At 38.5% G+C, this 25,711-nt stretch overlaps 1 protein-coding gene across 5 annotated transcripts in view; it reads left to right on the forward strand.

The window, feature by feature from the left end:
• ARHGAP18 (Rho GTPase activating protein 18) overlaps positions 1-25,711 on the forward strand; it is a 192,357-nt gene that overhangs the window by 152,132 nt on the left and 14,514 nt on the right. For 4 of the 5 annotated variants that reach the window (XM_040449237.1, XM_040449239.1, XM_040449240.1 and 1 more), the window contains exons 6-12: positions 2,605-2,770; positions 5,095-5,186; positions 9,707-9,784; positions 13,446-13,605; positions 15,709-15,791; positions 21,469-21,675; positions 22,464-22,604. In XM_040449237.1, the coding sequence (XP_040305171.1) occupies positions 2,605-2,770; positions 5,095-5,186; positions 9,707-9,784; positions 13,446-13,605; positions 15,709-15,791; positions 21,469-21,675; positions 22,464-22,604 (927 nt within the window). The remainder of the gene's footprint in view (positions 1-2,604; positions 2,771-5,094; positions 5,187-9,706; positions 9,785-13,445; positions 13,606-15,708; positions 15,792-21,468; positions 21,676-22,463; positions 22,605-25,711) is intronic. The other variant, XM_040449238.1, reaches the window with a different exon arrangement.

The following is a 25,711-nucleotide window of genomic DNA, read 5'->3' on the forward strand; positions in this document are numbered from 1 at the left end:
CTCAGCCCCCATGCACTGCACCGTTAACACGCTGAAAATTCACTTAGACTATATATTTAATGATGTCTACTGCTGTTTTATTTCATATTCTCATAAAGAACTATAGAAAGTTCTCTCTTGGAGTTGAGTTTGCTTGAAAGGAATTAGCTGCTCAATTCCAAAAGTTGTAGGTTTGAGGAAATGCTTTAAGACAGTGAAACTTCAACATTTTGGTCTTATAACCTTTTTAGGCTCTTAAAAAGTACTGAGGGACTTCAAAAAGCTTTTGTTTCACTAGTCAAGAAGGATGTTGGTATTGAGGACAATAACTACCATGGCTTCCAGCGCTTTGACAAAACCGCAGATACGTGGCCTTCTGGCTAAGAATCTGTGATTTCCTATTGTTGGAGCATTTGTTGGCTCCCTGAACTTTGCAGCTACTTAGAAGTATGCTGTGGCTGAACCAAGACAGAAGGCATACACATAGTTCTACAGAAATTATGGTTTCATAAAAGATTTTGAGGAGATGAGGATGGCCGTAAGTGATTTTGGAATGTGAAGAATTTCTTTGGATTGAGTTCCATGGAAGTTTGTCGCTAACCTCTGTTCTTGGCCTATGAAACGTGAATACATAGACTAAGGAATCATTTTTCTTGATAAGTAAACAACAAATACTATGAGAGTAGTGATTTTGTCTATATCAGTTATTATACCTATGGATATTTACCAAATTAGAAATTAAAATTGAGACATTTGGAAATTATTAATCCACTTTACAGTATTACAGTTACCATAAATAACATTTTTATGAAAAATCATCATATTTTCTAAAACAATTATTGTTTAAAAGATTTTCTTTAAAGTTTGAGAGAGAGCACACGTGTGCAAGTGTGGGAGGGGCAGAGAGAAGGGGGGGGGGGAGAGAGAGAGAGAGAGAATATCCCAAGCAGGTTCTGCACTGTTAGTGCAGAGCTTGATGTGGGGCTCGAACTCACAAACCACAAGATCATGGCTTGAGCTGAAGTGGGACGCTTACTCTACTGAGCCACCCAGTCACCCCCTGAAACAAATTATTAAGAAGTGTGCCACGGTTTTACATTTTATCCACTCCAGTGTTTCACTGTAGTAGAAGTCAGTTGGGCCTCACCTCTATATCTGTGTTCAGTCTGTTGCACCAACACCTGTCTTACACCTTTGGCAAACTCCACTGAATAATCATAAGGGAATGGGAGTGGAAAAGGCAAGTAATCCCTTAGTATTACTCATTAAATAGTTTTGACCTCATAGGTGCCTTGAAAGAGTATTTGGTAACTTCCTGGTTCCCTGGACCTTACTTTGAGAACTGCTGCTTTAAGACCTGTCTTTTGCATTAGTTTTTAGACCATGAAGTGTTAATAACATGGTACAAAAATGAGCAAAGTAAAGGGAATAAAAGGGAATAGTTGAACATCCTTGTCCGTTAAATGAGGAAGTGAAGAATAAACCCTAAAGATATAATCTTTATAACCTTTTTTTATCAAACCATCAAAGAATGATCATAGTTTTTAGTAATCCGTAAATACAGTAGGAATAAAATTTGTCTTAAATATGTTAGCAAAATTCATGTTTTTACTTTGTGCTTTCTTATATTTAATGCATTTAATATTAAAAGTGGCTGAATAGGTCATAGATAATATTTGGGAAAGGCAGGAAACAACAAAACACCACTTACTTGCCTGTGATAGTAGTATCTCTAAGTCTCAGTTGATTTATTCAGTGGTGAAGGTAATAATGATAGGGACAATATAAAGGTGCTTGGGAAGTGCCAGGCATTTAAACGTCACTACAGCCCACTGAACTAGGTGGCCTTCTTCCCCTCCTTCTCTCCTTTTCCCCTCTACCTGTTCTCTTTCTCTTCCTCTCCCCTCTACCTATGTCCTCCTCCTTCGTCCTGCCTCCTCTCCCCTCCTCCTCCCCACTGTCCTCCCCTTCTGCCGTTCTCAGAAACCGTGGTTAAGCAGTTGCCAGATTGTTAGTGGCTAGTCAGTAGCTAGATGAGTGGTAGTCATTCTGGCTTTAACGTCCATGCTGTTAGTATCCCTTCTGCTCTCCCTGTCACCCCAGTGCTCTACAGCCCTTCTGTACCTACCTTATCTGGGTTTTTATGACAATATTTTAATATGTATTATAAATATTATTTATTTCACATCATTATACCTATAATACACATGACAGAATGTAGGTAAAGGGTACCTCGTACATTGTAAGCACTCACTCATGGCTCTATCCTCTTTTTCTTCCTCCTCCTCCTACTCATGGTTGGTCTTCTAATCTTCCTTGGTTCTTAAAAGTCAATAACTAGAGTTCTTTTTCAGTTTTACCATCTCTTTTGTCCTCTTTGCCACGAGGATTAGTACTCCTAGTACATAGTCTGGTCGCATCGTCTGTCATACCTCACATACTGACTCGATATAGGTTTGAGGACCATCCTCATGACAAGATGGCTCTTCATCCTGACTATAGAAATTCTGCCATAGCTTTCATTGTCACTACTTTGAGTATAGCTTCTTTGTACAGTTACAGTTTAGTCGTCTTTGACTAAAAGGGTTAGATATTATAAACCTTTATTAATGGTACTTATTTTAGAATTTCAGACTGCCAAAAGACAAAACGGGTACCACCAAGATTGGTGACCTGGCACCCCAGGACATGAAGAAGGTTTGCCATTTAGCCCTAATTGAGCTGACTGCCCTCTACGATGTATTGGGTGTTGAACTGAAGCAACAAAAAGCTGTGAAAGTCAAAACAAAAGGTAATTTTGAAATAAAGAACAGTTAGATTTACTTCAGAAGTAGCAAAGATGACCTTTTGAGTGGTATTCTTAGAGGGGGAAACACCTACAAAGTAAACTGACACTTGAATACATCCGAAGTTCAGATTCTAAAACGTTGTTTTCAAAAATCTTGAAACTTGATAAACATACACCGTTCTCCCGGACTATAGAAAATAAAGAGGTAATAAAATACTTAATTACCTTTGAAGGAAATCCTAAGTTAAGGAATCTTTCCGCAAATGTTCTTTCCTTTGAAAATAGTATGTTTAAAAAGTACATTGGGTACATAAACTACTTTATTTCCAAAATCAGATCTTGAAAAATAACTTGAAGGTAGTTGATCGATTGCTTTTGCTTATTCATTTGATGGGAAATACATAGGGTGGTTAGTAGCCTCTTTGCTCATTTACATTCTACTTTTAACTATTTTGCAAAAAACATTCTTCACTTAATATTAAGAAAATAATGCCATTGTGGCCATAACACCACCAAACTATACTCATCGTGGATATGTGTTTTTCTTTTGTAGCAACTTGCTTTACCCATTATATAAACAGACTTTATTTTTTATGATATGATAGAGAACAGACATCTTCTCAATTCTTGGTCTGGAAATCCAGATAATTCTCTATTGACAAAGTTTAACTGTTTAGGAATCTCTGACCTCTTCTTTAAGTGCTCCCTTAAAGAGATACCAAGAATTAGGATTATTGAGTTACTATGGTAACATTAATAAAGACACGTATTTCCCTGATTTAAGTTTTAGAGGCAGTTTCTCTGTAGGAATGAAGTATATCTACCCTCAAGGTCCTTTCTCCCATGCTGGGCCCCAGAAGACCTCATTCTGTGCTCAGTTCCTCTGAGTGTTTTAGCTTAAGGCTTGAGATGGTGAATTTCTGAGTTAAATGGTGCTTCTGATTTTCCACAAGTCCATTATAGATAATGAAAGACTTTAGATGTTTTTTCAGAAACTTGTCACAAAGCCTTTTCCAACTATAAAATAGAAATATAATTTAAATAGCTGTGACTCAGTACTCAGGACTTTTAAAATGGCTTAGAGAGGCTTTTTTATGTTTGAGAATTGCTTTCTAACAGAGAGAGAAATAATAAGCCATTCTCATTAAGAACGTTAACTATTAACAGAATAGATTTTCTTTCTGTTTCTTAAATATTTTTGTATCTTATCTAATAGATTTATCTCCCAAACTGGACTCCTGACATTTTTGAATATTACATTTTTTCTTAATTCCTAAACTAGAAATTATTTTTTGGGTTACTGGTATTCTTTTGAGTGGCATCTCTATAGAGAGTCAGTTTTCAGTGTCCTCATTCCACAGTACAACCCCCACCCCCTTGTTCACAAATGATTTATATCTCCCCTGATGATGTGTGTCACACTTCTGTGCTAACTGTACATTCAGTGATGGGGGTGGGGTAGGAGGTGCTAGGCAGAAGTTATGCTCACACCAGACTGAATGCATATGATTTTAATTTAGAAAAATTATAAATTGTTGCCTTTCATTTCATGGGGAGTTATTCCCAAATATATAAAACTATGAATTTCAATTTAAGACTGCCAAATATCTATATTTTCCAAAGAAAAACATTTGTAGAACAAGATCATAATGTTGGCTGATTTCTCAAAAAGCAAGAATTTATATTTTTCTGTATTGTAGGATGTTAGATGTCAATTAAGTATGAAAGAGATGAGTAACGTTTGCTTTAACCAGAACTTTTGATTACCTTTAGTAAATTATTTGCATATTTTGCATACTCCTATAGCACTATTTCTCTTATCTGGCGGTTTACACTTTTCTAATTATTTTTTTTTTTATGTTTATCTATTTTGAGAGAGAAAGAGAACACGTGCGCACATGCGTGCTCGAGTAGGGGAGGGGTGGAGAGAGAGGGAGAGAGTCCCAAGCAGGCTGTGTGCTGTCAGCGTGAGGCTGTCACAGGGCTCAATCTCCTGAACCGTGAGATCATAACCTGAGCCGAAATCAAGAGTCGGATGCTTAACACACTGACCCACCCAGGCATCCCTATAGGTTTCTAATTATTTTGATGATTATTTGCAATCATTTGCTTAGTTGTCTTTCCTTGTTAGATTCCTATATAAGACAGGGTCAAGATTTTCTTATTGAGATGTGTATACATAATGGCTAGGTACTGTCATTCACTTAGAAGTTCTCAATAAATAGTTGTGTGTTTGAATGACTACATCAGAAGTCTGTTGACATAATATTTTTGCATTAATATTTTGTAGATTGACGGAAATTAAGAAATTTTATTTTTTGTTGCAGATTCTGGTCTTTTTTGTGTTCCATTGACAGTATTGTTAGAACAAGATCAGAGGAAAGTACCAGGAACTCGAATACCCTTGATATTTCAAAAAGTAAGTAAGCCTAGATGGGTCAGCATAGAGAGAACATACTTGAACTAATAGAAGTTTTTTTCCTTGGCATTCATAATATTATAATCTCATTTTCCAATTGATGTGCTCTTTTATTTTGTACTTTGATTTTTCTATTCAGGAAACAAATTTGTTTCAAGGGCTCATAATTTTTATTTCATGGTGATGTTTTCTGTGTTATTACTATAACTGTGATTACCTGGCATCATTTTCCTGTCTTATATTAGCTAGCTTGGTATAATTGAGATTTCAATTCTATAATACACAGGAGTGGGAACTGCTTATAAGTTTCTAGGGAATTGTATCCTCATGAATATTTCATGCCTGTATGTATTTCCCAAGCTTTCCTATTTACAGTGAGGATGTCCAATTTAATTTACTAGTGCCTACTTCCAAAATAGGCAAAGAAACCATAAAGTAGAATTAGAAAGTGATTGCTAAACTATCAAGTCACTGGTGTGATCCACGCTCAATTATTCATAAGGGGAGGATCTATGGCAATATAAAAATTTCAGTCTAATCTCTGAGCCATCAGTGTTCAGAAACTTAGATTCTAGGTGATAAAAGCCAGGAATGCTACAGCGAGGAAGGTAGGTCAGATCCGTTAGGGACTACCCAAGCTGTAGATTTTTTCCAGCACATCACAATTTCTGAAAGCTCTGGGGAGAGCAAGAGTGGCAGTGGGAACTTTCACAATTGGCTGGCTCAACAAACTCATTCAGTAGTAAAGCTTAGTCTCCTTGGCACGGATTCTTCTGCTCTTCCAAACCAATCATTAGCAGTCTTAGCTAGTAACCTCTGATTGCATTATTCCTCATGTTCACCATTACACCCAAACCTGTAGCTCATTGTTTCTCCTAATGATCTTTGCTCCACGCCATGTGTTCTACTCATCAGCCTCTGCCAGTCCCTGCCTGTAGACCTTGTATCTGTGTGGATAGTTGTCAACCGTGCCTGTGATTAGCTGGAGATGCTAACAAATGTGGGCCATGTATTCACATCAGTTTAAGTAAAAGGTGCACGTTACCACCACAGATGACTGTATGGAGCAAGGATCTCAGCAGCATCCTTTCCAAGTGGATATGGGTTCTCCAGAGAAACAGAACCGATAAGGTGTTGTGTGTGTATGCATGTTTGTACAGAGAGATTTCTTTTAAAGAATTGGCTTATGCCGTTGTGGGAACGGCACATCTGAAATAGAGCAGTCCAGAGTCTGGAAACTTGGCCAGAGGTGATAATGGCAGCGTTGAGCCCAAAACCTGCAGGTTGGAAACTCCTGTAGGCTTTCCATGTTGTAGTCTTGAGGCAGGATTGCCTCTTCTTTGGGAAACCTCAGTCTTTACTGCTGAGGCTGCCAACTGACTGGATGAAGCCCACCCACGTTATGTAGAGTCATTTGCTTTACTCAGAATGTACTGATTTAAGTGTTAACTACATCGTAAAAAATACCTTCACAGTAACATCTAGGCTGGTGTTTGACCAAATAACCAATGATGACTCACGCTGGACTTTTATCAAATTCACCATCATACTAGTGAAGAGTAAGCTTTGGTCCCCACAGAAATTCGGAAATTGTCTCCTGATCAGGCTGAGGATTGAATGCAGTCCCCTGTGATTTTCTCTTGGAGTTGTTTTCTCATTTATTATTTTACATTTCTGTCACTCATTTCAACATTCTGAAGACTCAGGCTTCCGACCAGTTTGAAGTTGTTAGATAATAGCCTTAAAGTCTTTTTGTTCACATAAAAAATAAGGGTATAAAGAGTTTACTCTTAGATAAAACTCCTCTACTTGCGTCCCCTCTGAATTATAAGCACAAAAAATACAGTCATCTGTCACTGAAAAATATTTTTTGAGTGATCAACTCTCACCCCAATTAGGTATTTCCTCCATTTTGTACAAAGGAAAGAATTGGAAGTCACTGATTTGCAAAAAAAGATTTATCAATTTTTAGAGGATTATACTTTTTTATTTATTAAGAATTATACCCCCAAAAGGGCTTTAACAAAGCTTAGCTAATATCTGTGAATCATATCTGTTGTTTTCTTGTTAGTTTTGTTTTGTTTTTGCTCAGAGACACATTGTTTAAACTGTAGTCTCAGAAAGAGTTAGGGAAATAGAAATATTCTTAATTTTTATCTATAGAAAAATTCTGACAAACTGGCAAATTCTCACTGTCACAGGAATCTGCCAAATCAAAGATACTTTGTGTCAAAAACTTCTGACTTCATTTTCAATTCATAAATTTGTGTAAGTATGTAATCTCTCTTGGGAAATAGTATGAACATTATTGATAAATTATGTAATGTGTCTTGTAGGATAAATTACTAAAGAGCAGCCTGATTAAAATATAGATCAATATAGTTATTTTTCATTTTTAAGTCTTGAAAGTAAAAGTGCTATAGAATATTATTTATATTTTGATAATGCTATATAATGTGGTAGCTAAAAAGTTATTTTTAAAAAAACGTTTAATGTTTATTTTTGAGAGAGAGAGCGTGAGCAGGAAAGGGGCAGAGAGAAGAAGACACAGAATTCTAAGCAGGCTGTAAGCTCTGAGCTGTCAGCACGGAGCCCGACGCGAGGCTCGAGCTCACAAAGTGTGAGATCATGACCTGAGCTGAAGTCGGATGCTTAACTGACTGAGCACCCAGGTGCCCCATAAAAATGTTACTTTTAAAGAGAGAAATATGAAAAAAACACATGGCATTCTTTGAGGCAATATATATGCATATCTCTATTGAATGCTGCTCTTTCACATTAGAGAATAATGAAAAGAACTTAAATATAAAAATTTAAGACTTACTGTCAATTATTTAGAAATTATCCATTTTTCCTGTGTATTTAATGAAAACGGAAGGCATATATTACTGCTAGGAACTAATTTGCTGTAGCAGCTAGCACAGAATTTTATTTTTTGCCACTAGAACATTTTAAACATTTTAGAAGATGAAATAAAAATGAAAATTGCTTGAACAGTGAATAAATTTTGCATGGTCTTATTTGATAAATTTGGTTTTAAATCCTTTATTGAATAATGCCCTTCTCATCTGAGATAATTCATGTAAAGGTTTGCTGTGGGTTTACTAGCTAACGTAATTGAAAAATGTGATCTTGGAAAACATTGCAGTTGAATTTTTAAAAATCGTGTACTGCTTTGACTGGTCAAGGATGGTTCTTTCTTCAGCTGATAATAAATCCTTAGGAGAATTTCGAGACTACTCTTTGCTTTATTCTTACCTGACTCCCCCAAGATCAGTGCATTCTTTGGCCATAATCCAGGGATAGAAGAAGTGAGGTCATTAAAGAAAAATTACCTCCCTTCCAGTGTCTACACAGTACAATATATCTGATTTCAGGACATCTAGACAAAGGTCAGGAGACCTCATTTTATGATACCATGCTTTGCTCCTAGTAGACATTTGTATAAGCAAGGGAGAAGCAGTAAGTTTCGTGCAGTTTATAGAGCCTTGGTAAATCATTAAAGGAGATTTCTCTGGGGGAAAAAAAAAGATAAAAATTTACATTCTTTGGCACTCTGGAAGATTTTATTTATGTCTTAGGGTGTGCAGAGAGATTTTAGTAAGTTTGGGGATGAGTGAAGAGTAGGTTTGTCTTTTGTGAAGTTATAAGACTTGTGGAAAGGGGTGGGTGGTAGGAAGGAAAACCTATCTGATACTAGTAATTGCCTTATATTTAACCTGAGGACAAGGAAATGGATTTCCTTAAAATAGCAGAGTACCCCCTATAAAGCCTTTGGGCACTGCCCAGGGAATACATATTTCAATTGGAAGATCACTCTGCCAAGAAACTAAGCACTTTTTTTTTAATCATCTTCCTAAGCTTCCAACAGTATGCCATTGTAATTTCTCCATTTGCCTTAATCTTGTAGGTTTTGGCATTATTTAAAAAAAAAAAAATTTGTTACTTTAATGCGTTTCTGGAGACAGACCTATATGTATTCATTGGGTATCAGGTACTATTTAAAAACCCTATACAAGAACTGTTTTTACTTAGGTTTACCACCAAAAGCTTAAAAGCTTAAAAATGAATATTCACAAACCGTTTTTTTTTTCCTTCATACCATAAATAATTATTTCAAACAAACCAAAAATGAGATGTAAATGTGCAAGTACTGGAATTTCCTAGATTTATTTGATTGCAGAACATACATTTCTGGAAAAGCAGAAGAAATGGATGGTCTCAGTGGCTTTTAAACAATGAACATCTTCAGTCTCCATTTGTTTAGAGTGTGACAGCTGTTGTGTGAAATTATACACTTCTGTAATAAAGGAGAATAAAACCCAACTTTTTCTAATTTGTGAGTAAAGTTTCGGGGCTTCACTGGTTTGCAGGGTAGGGCTAGCGCCATAGCATTTAAAACTTGCTGAAACCCAGTTTGCACGTCAGCTTGCGTGTATTTATATGTGAAGCAGATCTTAAATTTGGAATTGTACCTCTCAAGAATACCCAAGTCAGAATGTTCTTCTGTTTCTACGCAGCTGATTTCTCGGATTGAAGAGGGAGGCTTGGAAACTGAAGGTCTCTTAAGAATACCCGGAGCTGCCATTAGGATCAAGGTGATCTCTGAGTTCCACCAGTGTTGTTTAATTCTGCTTTGCCATTTTATTTTTAAATACTTTAAATGTATGTTTATTTTTGAGGGGGGTGGGGAGGAGCAGAGAAAGAGGGAGACCCAGAATCCAAAGCAGGCTCCGGGCTCTAAGCTGTCAGCACAGACAGCTTTGGCCTTTTAAAAGGTAACTTGTCTTCCCCACCCCTTCTTCCCATGTATAACCATAAAACCGCTTAATTTTTTTTAGGTTTACTTATTCATATTGAGAGAGAGAGAGAGCTTGAGCAGCGGAGGGACAAAAAGGAAGGGAGACAGAGAATCCCAAGCAGGCTCCACGCTGTCAGCGCAGAGCCTGACTTGGGACTTGATCCCACAAACCGTAAGATCGGGACCTAAGCTGAAACCAGGGGTAGGATGCTTAACTGACTGAGCCACCCAGGTGACCCTTCACATTCAGTTTGTATTTAGTTTTCTGTTTTCTTAACATTCAGTTTATATTTGGTTTTATGTAGTCTCTGCTGATTTTTATAGGTTTTGATTTCTCTTCAGAATCACTTTAGCTGTAATAATACCATGATAAATAAAGAAGCAAATAATTTTAATGTCTTTGCTGTGCAAGCCTAGAATAGGCACAAAAGCATAACAAGCAAAAAGACATGAGTAGTTTCATCCTTCTCAGGAAAAGAGAACATGATGAGTCAAAGTATCAATAGGGGGACTGGTGGTGGATTTAGTCAGCATGAGTAATAGCAATTGAAAAAAGTCAGGATGGGCGCCTGAGTGGCCCAGTCGGTTAAGCGTCCCACTTCGGCTCAGGTCATGATCTCATGGTTTGTGGGTTCGAGCCCCGCGTCAGGCTCCTTGCTAACAGCTCAGGTTCTGTGTCTCCCTCTCTCTCTCGCCTTTCCTCCTTGTGCTCTCTGTCTCTGTCCCCCTCCCCAACTTGTGCATGCTCTCTCTCTCTCTCAAAAATGAAATAAACATAAAAAAAAGATTAAAAAGTCAGGATGATAAACTCCAGCAGGGGAGCAGAGCAGGAGACATGACAATAGTCCCCATACAGAAGTCTTTGGGAGCTGACAGAATGAGACTCTGCCCCACTGCTATCCTGACTTTCATACTTCCTGTCTCACTGGATGCCAGGTAGCCCAAGCCTGGCTTGTGAAAGAGATGAGGTGATTCCCAGGCTTGCCCTTCCTCCCTCCCCCTGTCACCTTTTCTGGCAAGATGGCATCTTGTTCCCACTCTCTTGGGATGCTGTGTATCTTCCGCCTTTCTCCCTGTCCCCCAGCTCCTGCTCTGGGGATAAAGCATCCAGTAAATGCATGTAAAGATGGACTCACCCTGTAGATGAGGCATAGTACATCAGCGTCCCAGGGGAATTGCATTTTACAGGGGCCTCATGCTTGAAATTGTGGCTGTATCTGGGAAACGTGTCTAGGAAGAGGTTTTGGTTAGCAGCCACTAACAGTCTCCTCTCCAAAGTCAGCTTTGGCTCTCACCTGAGAAGAGCACAAGTCTTCCAGAATTTGCAAATCCAAGAGAAAACAGGATAGGGAGAAGAGAGATTTTCTCTTCGTTTCCTCAAGACCTATTCTATCGGACATTTTTAGAACTGAATCGGAGAAACGACTCTTGGTGGGCGCACGTGCTCTTTGCCTGTGACTGAGGCTGTGGGACTGCCAGGACTGGAATTAGTATTCATACCTTGCACGGTTCACATCATCTGCTTATTTTGATAAGCTTCCTCAATGTAGGATGCTAGTTTCGGCCTACTTGGCTCTTACTGCATAGGGTGATCTCGGTTTAATCAGATTCAAGTAACCTGATACATATACCCTGCTCACAAATTTCATTCAGCTTGTGTCCCGTGGGTTTGGTGTCTGGTTCACAGAGGTCCCTGACACTGCTTTGGGGTCCGTGTACGTTTGATTAGGTGCCATTGGTTGTTTTTGTTTTTGTTTTTGTTTTTGTTTTACCAACAGTCAAACATGGATAGTGTGTGTGATTCTGAGATAAATTCTGTTGAGAAGCACGTCCTCTTACAGAGAAAGAATCCCTCAGAAACAGGTAGCGTGACTTCAGATTACCCACATCGGCAAGAATACCGCTTCTCAGTTCACTAATTAGCACAATGTGATGGCCAACTCCTAAGAGTTGTAAACACATTTCCTTGAGTATAGGGTAGTGAACAGAATGCATGTTTTACATTTTTGACTGGAGGGCTGGCAGACCAGCTCTTAGAAATGTAATTTCTAAGAAGGTCAATTAAGTGGATTCATTTGGCTCAACTCTTGAACCCAGCCTATTGTCACATCCCAAATTATGCAGCAGCTGGTCCATTATAAATAATTTAAAGATAATATGCAAAGTTTTTGGTTGTCTTTCTCCCCAGCCCCACCAAATTCTTTATACTCTTCTGCCTACTCCCCCCAGCCCTTCCCCCTCCCTCTCAATCCTCCCCCTCTCCTTTTTCCTCTCCCTTCCCCCTCCCCCTCTCCTACTTCCCTCTCCCTCTTCCTTACTTCTTCTCTCCTTCCCTCCTTCCCTTCCTCTCTCCCTTTGCCTCTCTTTCCCCTCCTCCCCATTTCTAGGCTCACCTTTATGTATTTCACCAATTACAAAAATAAGTAGAGGGCAGAGTTGTGTTGGGAAGAGAAAGCGGACTAAATTCACCTCGCAAGAAAAATGAAGAATATTCTTTGGGAGAACAGTTTAAAATAATCAAGGACGTGACAGAAACTTGGAAGGATTTCCAACATAATAAGATTTATGCCACAGTGAAATGCATGTAGAAAATAGTGATTTTGAAACTAAATTGATTACTAATAATTTGGCAAATCTTATGGAGTCCTTGAGGTAAATGAACTTGGTATTTCTAATTTTGCATGGACTCCGACTGTTTTCCACAGCTAACAGCAGGATGGCTGTGTCACTTACGGCTTACCATAAGTAAGCCAATATACCAAGACAGGTATATTGATGTATTTTCAGGCCTCATTTGCTGTAGAATTTGGTTTTCCATTTCCCAGAGGTGACTAATCAGAGGTAGCCTTCTGCTTACAGCCCCAAGATTGATTATGTATTTTGTTATGTAATGTACTTCTAAATAATTTAAAACAGACTTGATAAAAATGAGTTTTTAAAAATTGAGTGAAAAATTAACATAAAGCCCCCCAGATGGAAAGACTATTTCCACTAATCTTTTTTTTTTTTTAATAAAAAAATGTTTTAATGTTTATTTTTGGGAAAAAGAGAGTTCATATGAATGGGAGCGGCAGAGATAACAGAGGATCCGAAGTGAGCTCCACGCTGACAGCAGAGAGCCCATTGGGGGGGGTTCGAACTCCCGAACTTGCGATCATGACCTGAGCCACCCAGGCACCCCTTAACTAATCTTTTAATTAAACCTTTACTGCTTAGGGTCTGTTGCATATCCAGGAGAATGTATACCGTTTTTGCATTTCGGGGGCCATGGGTATAATTTTTCATTAGAAAAGTATGCTTGGCGGAATAGTATTTTTCTGAGTGACAGAGAAGTACTTTCAGATTCTTTCGAGAGAGTACAATCTCTTGTAAAGTGGGAAGTGGATCACACTTTCAGCAGGAAAAAAAAATACACTTACTGTAGCTTTTTTTTTTTTTCTTCTTCTTCTGCCTTTCAGAATCTTTGCCAAGAACTAGAAGCAAAGTTTTATGAAGGGACGTTTAATTGGGAAAGTGTCAAGCAGCATGACGCGGCCAGCCTGCTGAAGCTGTTCATCCGGGAGCTGCCCCAGCCGCTGCTGAGTGTAGAGTATCTGAAAGCCTTTCAAGCTGTCCAGAGTAAGTGCCATCTCTCTCTGGAGCAGTCCTTGTCCTGCTGCCATCCATATTAATTGTTTTAATGACACTTTGCATCCCAAAGGATGTAACCAGATATATTTGGGTAGACAAATTGACTCACTGTCAACGATGCTTGAATGCCACACATTGTTTTCCTTTTCCTTTAGAAATACTCGTCTCTGAGTAAACGGTTAACAGAATGTTCTCTTCAGGTACAGATTAATTGCATGCCCATCAAGAAATACAACATATTTTCTCGTTAAAACCTGGAACTTCACATTTCTTTTATAATAGAACGAGTCACGTAAAATCTGATACATTTTTTTTTTTCTTGCCAAGTGTTAAAAGCAACACTTACTGGAGAAGCTGTGGATTACCAGTTATCATAAAAGCACAGGGAGATGCGGCAGAGTCTGTGATTATTTCCTGAAAAATTAAGTTCTGAAATTGTCACGCAGAAACATGGAACAAATTATTTGGCTGCCTCCCTGATGGAGGGCTGCAAACACCTCCTATCTTGCTGTTTCGTGGTCTTGGGCAAGCTCCAAATTAATGTCTCAAATAGTTGTTGATTCTTTTCCAGTGAATACAGGGATCTTTTAAGGTTTATGTACTGGCATAATTATTCCATTTAGTCCTAGAGGCCATCTGTAAAGGAAAGAAGCCACCACTACGTTCTAATGGCCTTATCTTTAACTTCCAAATTGGGACACTTTCGAGAGTGAACGGGGGCCACTGTTGATGACTATGGTGAGCTCCACCAGACCTGTTCGGGGGAGGATTCCAACTTTTTTTTTTTAATGGAGATATAATTGACCTATAACATTAGATACAACATAATGGTTTGGTATTTGTATATATCGTAAAATGGTCATTACCGTAAGTCTGATTAACATTCATCACCACGCATAGTCACAGTATATTTTTTTCTTGTGAGGAGAACTTTTAAGACCTACTCTCTTAGCAACTTTCAAATATGCAATACATTGTTATTAACTGTAGTCGCCATGCTGTACATTACATCGCAAGTTTGTGCCTACTGACACCCTTCACCTGTTTTGCCCCCTCACCACCCCTGCCTTTGGCTTGCACCAATTGTTCTTGGTATCTATGAGCTTATTTTTTTGTTTTTGTTTTGTTTGTTCTTCTAAGATTCCACCTATAAGTGAAATCATATGGTATCTATCTTTGTCGTATTTTACTTCATATAATGTCCTAAAGGTCTGCTCATGTTGTCACAGGTGGCAAGATATTGTTCTTTTTATTTTATGGCTGAATAATTCTGTTATTTTCCAGGCTATTCCCCAAGTGTATAATATTGAGATGATTCTCATGTGTCATTTCATAACATTTCTTCAGAATTTCTAGGGGGAGACATGACCGAAATCCTCATCTGTTTAAAATATTTGTAATGGTTAAGTTATACTGTTTTGTATATATTCTTTGGAAATGGATTCAAGCACAAATTTATTCCTGAGGAACAAAATACCAAAATGATTCCAAATATCCCTGAGTATTACTTATATGGGTTAAGGGCTAATAAAAAGTGATAAATATCAATGCTAATAAGGTACCGCTTCAACTCGGTCATTGCTGATTGGTTTTTTCATTCGTTCCATGGATGTATGGTGACCACTTACTGTGTTTCGGACTCAGTTTTTCATATTCCTTTTGGAATTGATGGACTCTTCCTATGTAATGTGTTCACTCACCAGTAAAGAAACAAACTTCAGTGTTACAGATGCATCTTGACACCTTACCACAGAAGGTCCCACTTTCTGTGTCTCTTCGTTGGGGAGTGATTATCACGCAGAAGTTAAGATGATTTCCAAAGCGCTGTTGTATGTCTGCAAACATAAGGCCGCTCATCATACGATCACAGTTGGAAGTGAGCATTCCGAGGGAGAGGGAAACTCTAAAGCAGCAGCTGTTTCTCCTGATCTCTCTCAAACACACTCAAGAATGCTCGCTGCTCAGTTGTTGTGTCTTACATTTCACAGTGATGTTTATGCCAAATAACTTTTTTCTTACAAAATGCAAAAAAGGAAGTAAAAAAAATGTTGGGTAAAGAAAAGAGTTTAGATTTATTTAATCTGTTTGCAGATCTTCCAACCAAGAGGCAACAACTACAGGCTTTGAACCTTCTTGTCATCCTCCTGCCCGATGCAAACAGAGACACCCTGAAGGTCAGCAGATTCATTTACATTAAACACCCCTCAGAACTGGGCGCCTGGGTGGCTCAGTTGGCTAAGCGTCCGACTTTAGCTCAGGTCATGATCTCACGATTCCATTCGTGAGTTCGAGTCCCGCTTTGGGCTCTGTGCTGACAGTTTGGAGCCTGGAGCCTGCTTCGGATTCTGTGTTTCCCTCCCTCTGCCCCTGCCCCTGCCCCGCTGGCACATTCTCTGTCTCTCTCCCCTCTTCCTCCCCCCCTCTCCCCACCTCAAATATTAAAATTAATATCCCTCAGAACTAGGCAAAGTAATTTTTCATTATTTGTGGCAAAACAATGTGATGTTTTCATGGAAACATTGCTAGTAGTCTATGAAGAAAACACCGATTTTTTAAGGATAGATGGTGGAAGTTTTTAACTCTTTATTAATGTATTTAGTAAGTTAGTCATATTAACAGTATTATCAGGTGTTTAATTTTTGCTCTAACTCTTCTACAAAACCAGTGAGTGAGGTTTCATTTTTTTAAATAGAAACATGGGTGCCTTGGGGTTTTTCCTTTTTATTTTTCTACGTTTTCCAAATTTTATTTAATGAGTGTACAGTAATTTGAAAAATGAATGTTTAAAAAGAAAGTAAGACTCATCAAGCAAACCTGTTGCCTAAAGATGTTATATTGTTTGTGGTTCTATGCAATAGAGTTTGAAATAAGTCATAATGATTTTGAAATGTTTGCTTAGCCAAAAGATAGACCAACTCAAACCAATTCTAGTTATTCCTCTAAGGACTTACCCTGAGTTTCTGATTTACATCATCATTTCAAATTGATTTGGTCTATATGATTTAATACCATTTATTATAAACATTATCAGGGGCTTTTATAATGATCAGTGGATTGTTCCACATTGATTTATTTTTGTAACAGCAAAATTTTGTAGAGCATTTGTAAAGGTTTAATTATAAACTTACAGAAGAAAGAAAAATTTTAAAATATTTTAGAAAGAGTATGTACCCCAAGTTTTGCCATTGTCTTAAAATTTGGGGGGAGGGGCACCTGGGTGGCTTAGTTGGTTGAGTGTCTGACTCTTGGTTTCAGCTCGGGTCTTACCTCGCGGTTCATGGGTTGGAGCCCCATGTTAGGTTCTGAACTCACAGTACAGAGCCTGCTTGGGATTCTCTGTCTCCTTCTCCCTGCCCCTCCCCTGCTCACTCGCTCTCCCTCTCTCTCTTTCTGTCTCTCTCAAGAATAAATAAACTTAAAAAAAATAAAGTAGAATGGGGGTAAGATCTATTAAGAAAAAGAAACTTATGTAGATGAGGGTAGAACCCATGCCCCTTTACCTCCTACATTTCTTTCTACTTAAAGTTACAAAATCGTGCCACGAAATTTCATGTCAAGAAAACAAAACCAGTAAGTAAATGTTGGAAGTTTTCCTGGACCTCATTGAGACTCCTTGAACAGAAACTAGGTGAATGATAGTTCTTTCGTGCCCATGGCATGGATGTTAATACTCAACTTTTCTGGATGGAAGAGTTTATGAGGATTACTGGGGTAAAAACCCTGCCTCTTCTACAGGAGAGCTTCCAAAGAGTTACTCCCTTTACTAAGTCGGGGAAAAAAAAATCTTCTTCATTGACTGTTACATGCATAACTGAGAAGGAGGCAATGGGTGGGGTTTTGGAGACAGGGGCCGACTCCAGTAAGGGTTACATTTAAACATTGTGTGACCAGGCTTGCCGTGTACAGGTAGACTGTTGCTGAGATGGGGACATGTGGCTCAGGACAGAGCAGGGACTGAGTTCCAGTCTGTTTGTAGGCCTTGGCCTGACACAGGGCGTCAACCGCCCAGGAAGAGAAACTGAACCCATCATTTTTCTTATTCACATAGAGGTACCTGTCTGTGATGGCTCTGTGAATGACCAGTATAAGGCGGGAATTGAAAAGACATGATTTAGGGCCCCTGGGTGGCTCAGTCAGTTAAGCATCCGACTTCAGCTCAGGTTGTGATCTCATGGTTTGTGGATTTGAGCCCTGTGTCAAGCCCTCTGCTCAGAGCCTGGAGCCTGCTTCGGATTCTGTGCCTCCATCTCTCTGCCCCTCTGCTGCTCTCTCTCTCTCTCTCTCTCTCTCTCTCTCTCTCTCTCTCTCTCTTTCAAAAATAAATAAACAGGAACATTTAAAAAAAAGACATGATTTACTTAAAATATATCTGCATTCAAATGAGTTCAGATCATTGTGAGAGCAAACACTTATTCCAGTATGGTTGCTATCGGGCAAGGCTGGTCTTCAACTTAAGTTTGGAATTCGCCTTCAGACTCCCAGGCACACTCTTGAAAATTGTTTGAAAAAAAATGTTTCTTTTTAAAACTTTAGAATATGTTTAATTTTTGCATATAAGGTTATGGGAGTACAGTTTTGTAAATAAGGTGGGAAATACTTTTTGGGGGATAAAATGTTGGACAATGAAGGGGCACCTGGGTGGCTCAGTCGGTTAAGAATCCAGCTTCGGCTCAGGTCATGATCTCGCGGTCCGTGAGTTCGAGCCCCGCGTCGGGCTCTGTGCTGACAGCTCAGAGCCTGGAGCTTGCTTCAGATTCTCTCTCTCTCTCTCTCTCTCTCTCTCTCTCTCTCTCTTCCCCTCCCCAGCTCACACTCTGTTCTCTCTGTCTCTCAAAAATGAATAAATGTTAAAAAAAAATTGGAAAATGAAAACAAACCCAGTAAATTTAGTAATTAAGCTTTATTTAAGAGCTTAATTAGCCTTGATGAGTGTTTAAAACACAGATTCAAATAATAGAAACACTGAAACAAATATGCTATATGTACAAGAAAATAAACCACTTACATTTAGTTCTAAGTGAAGGAAAGCTCTATAACAAGGTAATTTCCAGAAGCTTAATGCAAACTTCCCCAATTTTCATGAGCCTCGGGCTGCTCCTTCTGTTGCCATTCAGAGAGATGGGATCCTGTGTATGACCTTTGTAGACTGTTACTATAGCACATGGAGTGGTTTGGAGGCATTACTGTGTCCCGACACCACGTCCTACTTTAAGCCTAAAGAGGTGTCTTTGGGCAAACTGCTTTTTGTGCCTTGAATTATTGTTCATTTGAATCGTTGATCATAACTACTTTTGGAGGAATAACGAAAACTGATGTTATCAACAGGGCATCCATGTTAATATAATCATTGGTGTTTATTTAGTTATTTAGTCATTTAGTTAGTTTGAAGAAGTTAACTATACACATCGTCTTGCCCACTCCTGGTAGGCTGGGGAATTCGTATTCCAGTTTAACAAATAAGACTTTAAAGGGCAGAGAGAGCAAAAGTTTACCCCAAAATCACGTATGGCTAATAGCTAACTGTGCTGGGACTCAAGCTGGGTTTTCAAGGAGTAGGTCCAGTGATACTTGTGTAATACCAGACTGGTGACAGATACTTTTTTAAAAAGGGCAGTTCTTGGGGTGCCTGAGTGGCTCAGTCAGTTAAGTGACTGGCTCAGCTCATGATCTCACGAATGGTGAGTTTCAGCACGGAGCCTACTTGCGATTCCCTCTTCCTCTCTCTCTGTCCCTCCCCTGCTTGTGCTCCTTCTCTTCTGTGGCTGAGTGCTGTCTCCCTTTCTCCCTCTCTCTCTAAAAATAAATAAACTTTAAAAAACAATAATAAAAAAATAAAAAGGACAGGGGCGCCTGGGTGGCGCAGTCGGTTAAGCGTCCGACTTCATCCAGGTCACCATCTCGCGCTCCGGGAGTTCGAGCCCCGCGTCAGGCTCTGGGCTGATGGCTCAGAGCCTGGAGCCTGTTTCCGATTCTGTGTCTCCCTCTCTCTCTGCCCCTCGCCCGTTCATGCTCTGTCTCTCTCTGTCCCAAAAATAAATAAATGTTGAAAAAAAAATTTTTTTAAAATAAATAAATAAAAAGGACAGTTCTCTTTCAGGTAAAGAGAAAATATATCTGAAGATGAAGTGCTTTCAACAAAGGCGAGGCTAACATTTTATTAATTTCATATCTACATACCCAGAAACACAACATTCTAGTATTCTAATAGTAATAGTTTGAATAATCTTATTGCATATGTGCGCTACAATTAAAGTGGTTTATTACCTAATCTCTGTAATTTATGCTCTGTAAAGAAAGAGATACACTGGTACCTGAATAATTATTCTGGTCTCTGGAACAAAATTAAAATTTTTTCCCCAAACCTCACCAATTAATCTTTTGTTCTCATTTGAGAAGGTATTGTTTCTATATAGCCTTATGCTTGGATTACAATTTAACTTTCTGAGCACTATACCAGAAATTAGATACATAAATCTTATTGCTAGGTATTGAGGCTGTGCCTTTAGTTTGTTTCAAAATTTTGAGGTCTATATAGCAGCTTTACTTGATTTAAGATCCATCTGTTAACACAGGCTTCCCCCCCCCACCCCCGTCCAAATCCTGTGAGAGATGAACACAGTTTTATTGTTATTCTTTTTCCACTTTGGTACAGTTTATTTGACCCTTTACAGATAGGGACTTTAAGCTAAATATGAAAACATGAGTCTTTTAGTACTTAAGAGTTCTGAAAGGAAAGCCAAATGGACCTTCTCCAGCATTAGCTAGCTCTCTGACCTCTAGCACATTACTTACATTCTCTTACACTTTGTTTGCTCATCTGTAAAATGGGGATAATTACAGCCTCTATCTCCAGTAAGGAGTAAGTGAGGTGATATCGGCGATGTGCTTAAAGCAACCTCTCCCTCACTCAGAAAACATTGAATACTTGTGTAGTTATTATTGTGATTGTTTGAGACCAAAATCAAGGATAAAGGGAAAAGAAGAACTGAAAGGAGGAGGGTGAAGTAAGCTCCTGTGGTCTTTATGGAGGGTAGGCTCAGAGGACACAGGAGTGTTGACAACAGAGGTGGGAAGTGGGTGGCATCACCAACCCGTTGGGGTGAGAAGTTCCTTTTTATTTACCCATTCAGTTTTTCAAAACTCTCTTCTCTTTTTGTGTCTCCATTCCCCCTTCTTCCATGTGACAGTCTCCATTCTTTTTAGATTTCATGTCAGCTAGCTATTGAGTACCTTAAAGCCATTCTAAGGGAATATATATATGTATTTTATTTATATATTTATATATATATAAATATATATATAATATATATATTATTTATATATGTATTATTTATATATATTTATATATAATTATTTCCCTAGTTCAATATATATAGAATATATTGAATATATATTATATTGAATATATATTGAATATATTGAATATATTGAATATATATTATATTGAATATATACATATATATATTGAATTCCTAAAGATAAAAGCGAAGCTCTTCCTGAAGCAAGTGCATCTTACTATGATATTTTAAATTGCTTTTCAGTGCTCCGTGGCTCTGGTAGGTTCTAGGTCTGATACATCTGCCTCCATTCCTCTCCCAGCTGCCTAGTTCAGATGTGTGTCCTGCCCGCCTCATTCCTCAGGGCCATAGCCCTTGGTAGAAACAAAGCACCACCTCGGACCGTTACCCAAATGGAGAACTGTTGATGACAAGGCCCATTGGATATAGCTAGTTGACTGTGGTTATGCACAACTTGTTATTTTTTAACTAAGTAAAAATCCCATATGCTACAGTGCTTTAATCTCTTATCTTCATGAGAACACAAATCTCAAAAGAGCTATTTCTGTTTTAGGCCCTGCTTGAATTTCTCCAAAGGGTTATAGACAATAGAGACAAAAATAAGATGACAACTATGAATGTAGCAATGGTCATGGCCCCAAATCTCTTCATGTGTCACGCACTGGGTTTGAAGTGCAGCGAACAGCGAGAATTTGTAATGGCAGCTGGGACAGCTAATATCATGCACTTATTGATTAAGTATCAAAAACTTCTGTGGACAGTAAGTATATCTCTTTAAGTTCTGATAATGAGTGATGATATCTAGATTCTAAAGACTTTTTATGGTTGTATTTTCCTTAAAAAGCTAACCAACAGAGGTGATTTCAAGTGCAATTAAAAAAGTGTCTATACGCCTGAAATTGATAGAACACTGTAAGTTAACTACACTGAAATTTAAAAAAAAATGTCCACTTACCGAATCTCCGTTTTTAAAATGCCAGGAATGGTTCGTTATTTCAATTTGGTAACTTCTAAAATATTTTCTTTTTGCTATTGTAATTTCTGAGAATCATTTGTTCCTAGATTGTTGCTAGATAACTCTCAGCATTTATTGGTGAGTTTTTCTTTCCCTTTTAACAAGTGAGGCTGGCTAGTTATTAGAAGGGACTGCAGGTTAGCTAAGGGCTAGGTTGTTGACAGGTGGCTGCTAAAGGGACCAACCATCAAGGTGGTGGCCCTTAATGCCAGTCACCTCATGTCAGGCAGTCTCTAATTTTGGCATATGAGGCATAGAAGATACCCACTATGACCTTGAACTTTACCAAGCCTCTTTCTGAACCTTACTTACACAATGGGAGGTAAGTTACTTCATGTGGATGCTGTGTCCTCATAGTGAATGAGAAAGAGATGCATTTTTGCATATTTCATGAAGAGTAAGTGTAAAATGGCATAGTCTTATCAAATAGACAAAACCTTTACTTCTCTCTAAATTTAAAAAATAATTATTTCCATAGTTCAAAATTGTGCCATTTCTTTTTCCTTCCCAAACTTGATTTTATTTCTCCATAGATTCCCAAGTTTATTGTCAACCAAGTGAGAAAGCAAAATACTGAAAATCATAAAAAAGATAAAAAAGCCATGAAGAAACTGCTGAAGAAAATGGCTTATGACCGAGAAAAATATGAAAAGCAAGATAAGAGTACAAACGATGTAAGAAAAACTTGAAGATGTGTATTTATGCAGATTTCAGTATTGTTTTTACTTATCATACAAGAAAAGTGTTTCATATGTTTCTGTAGTATGACTTTCTATCTGCTTCGGGGCCTTGGTACTACTTAGAAGGTAAAGGCCTCAATAATGGCAACTGTGTTTCTACTAATGATCAGTATTAACAGTTGCTCAGGTGTTGATGACTCAGCATATGAGCTGTTAATGGGAAACAAAGGAAAAGAGCAAGACGAGAGTGTCTCAACACCCACCCACCCACACAAAGGACTCTGCAGACTCCAGTTGCCCACTGAATGTGTAATCTCTACTGAGGGAAGAGTCCCTGTTATGAATCACTGATCTTTTGTCTTCAATTTCCTCATCTGTAAAATGGGGGAAAATAACCCAGACAAACAGACCAATGGTTGGTTATGACCAGGATCCTTCCTGGACTTCAGTAAGTACTTAAAGGCTCTTAATTGGATCCCTGGAAGAATTTGGTGAGATTTATGTTGGAATGAAGGAAATTAAAATGTTCACAAAAGAAATTTCTAAATACGAGCATTTATAAACTGCTGTAAGAATATATTAAGAATTGGGTTTAAGATAAGAAAATATACTACATGAAAACACATTGGAGAAGTGAGTTATCAAAGCTCTAACTTAAGATCATGATGTGAAAGGGTTTCTATTGTTCTGTTTAAGGTGGAGACACCCTGCACAACCAGCACCACCACTGAGGTTACTCAGTTACATGCTGACATCTTGTGGAATAATGTGGAAATGCAATTATCAGCCTTTGATTTTTTTTGGCTTTGGCCTACTTAGGGATCTAGTAATTGTGAAAAAATATATGTACGTATATATGTGTATATATATATTCTATATTTATAGCTCTCACCACTATGAAATAACAATTTTTGGCATTAAGTATTTTTGGTCAAATTTTAAAGTATCTTTAAGAACATAAAATTTAATTAAGGGGAATTGTAAACAGTGTTCAATTTTTTTTGTGTGTGGGCGGGGGGGAAGGCTTGATCTTCTAGATTAGAAAGGGTTTTTGACATTTCATTTTTGTTTAATTGAGAACGTTTACTCTAACACTGTTACAAATATGTGAATATCATTTTGCTTTGTAGCTCTGCTTATTCATATTAACTCAGGTGACTTCATAGCCCTGTCTTTTTTGTAAGGTGGTTATAATGTGATTCTCTGAGTTATGTTATATATCCAAGAAAGCATTTATGCTGTACCTTTTAAATAATCTTTAGGGGCACCTATGTGGCTCAGTCAGTTGAGCATCCAACTTCAGCTCAGGTCATGATCTTGCAGTTTGTGAATTTGAGCCCCACACTGGACTCACTGCTGTCAGACTGTCAGTGCAGAGCCCGCTTCAGATCCTCTGTCCCCTTCTCTCTGCCCCTGCTAAAGCTTGCGCTTTCCTAAACATAAATGTTTAAAAAAAAAAACTAAATCTTTAGATAAAAATTTAAAAGTTGTGTTTTGGAGATGAAACGTTTACATGATTTTGTTATTTACAAAGGATTTGTGTTAACTTGGATTTCTTTAGTTTGTTCGTTGAGTTAATTAGTTGAGAGTTGGTCTGAGAGTTATCTCTGTACTCGTTAGAAGCCATATTGTCATTTTAAGACTTAGGATTTAAATCTTCGTTTTATTATGTATTAGCTGTTAGTCTTTCTGAGTTTTTGTTTTCTGAGAAATTCAGTGGTTCTTCTAATAAAATGTCTCCTTAGTACCAAGGAAGTGGTTTACATCTTTAGGAATTTGAATTTATCCTGAGTGAAATGGGGTCATTGCAGGGTTTGAGCAAAAGCTTGAAAATCTGTGTTTTAAAATGTTCCCTTGGTGGGGGGCGGTGCATGGGTGGCTCAGTCAGTTGAGCGTCCAACCCTTGATTTTGGCTCAGGTCATGATCCTGGGGTCCTAGGATTGAGCCCCGGGTTGGGCTATGTTTTGAGTGTGGAGCCTCCTTGAGATATTCTCTCTCTCTCTCTCTCTCTCTCTGTCTCTGTCTCTGTCTCTGTCTCTGTCTCTGTCTCTGTCTCTGTCTGTCTCTGTCTCTGTCTCCCTCTGCCTCCTTCTGTCCCACAACTGCTTGTACACTTTCCCTCTCTCTTTTTCAAATTAAAAAATCTATTTTAAAAATAATAACTAAAAAATAAATGTTCCCTTGGATGATTGTGTTGAGAATAGACTATAGGAGAGTCAACAGAGATGGGGAGAGGATCACATCTTAATCCAAGTGAGAGACCAGGATGTTAGTCCTGGAGAGGAAGTGGTCAGATTCTGTGTTTTTTGAAGTTAGATCCATTGGAATTTCTTCAAGTTGAAATGATAAGAGTTGTAGGAAAAGGAAGTAAAAGATGACTGCAAGGTTTTGGCTTGAGAAATTAGAAGGCTGGAATTGTCCTCTTGATGGGGGGATCACAGTTTTCAGTCTGGGTGTGTTGAGTGTAAGATGTGTATTAGATAAATAAGGAGGAATGTTTGGGTGTGTTTAGTGGGAAGGTTAGGGCATAGTGGCCAGTGAGGTGCATGGAGAGCAGGGGCAGAAGGAAGGCCAGGATCCGTCACTAGGGGGAGCCTGCTTCTATTCTGAGGAAAGCTGTGACCACAGGAGTTACATGATTATGTGTAAATTTTAAAATAGTTGCTGTAAGGGTGCCTGGGTGGCTCAGTTGGTTGAGCGTCCGACTCTTGATTTCAGCTCAGGTCATGATCCCAGAGTCATGGGATTGAGACCCGTGTCAGGCTGTGTGCTGAGCATGGAACCTCCTTAGGATTCCCTCCCCTCCCCTCCCCTCCCCTCCCCTCCTCTTTCTGCCCCTCTCCCCCCCACTCATGTGCACTTTCTCTCTCTAAGGTAAAAATAAATAGCTGCTGTGATGTCAGGTGAAGGAAAGATTGGAGCAGTGAAAAATGGGAGGTTAGTCAGGAGATGCCAGCTAATTTCATTGCTGATAGGAGTACATAAATTGGTAGAATTCCTCTGGAGAGCAGTTAGCATGTGGCAGAGGCCTGAAAACCATGCTCTTCATTGTATTCAGAAATTCCTTTAAAGGGAATAATAACATAGCCATGTAAATAGT

The sequence above is a fragment of the Herpailurus yagouaroundi genome, unplaced genomic scaffold (assembly GCF_014898765.1).
Source record: "Herpailurus yagouaroundi ecotype Mexico unplaced genomic scaffold, PumYag 198, whole genome shotgun sequence".
In the NCBI taxonomy this organism is placed as follows: domain Eukaryota; kingdom Metazoa; phylum Chordata; class Mammalia; order Carnivora; family Felidae; genus Herpailurus; species Herpailurus yagouaroundi.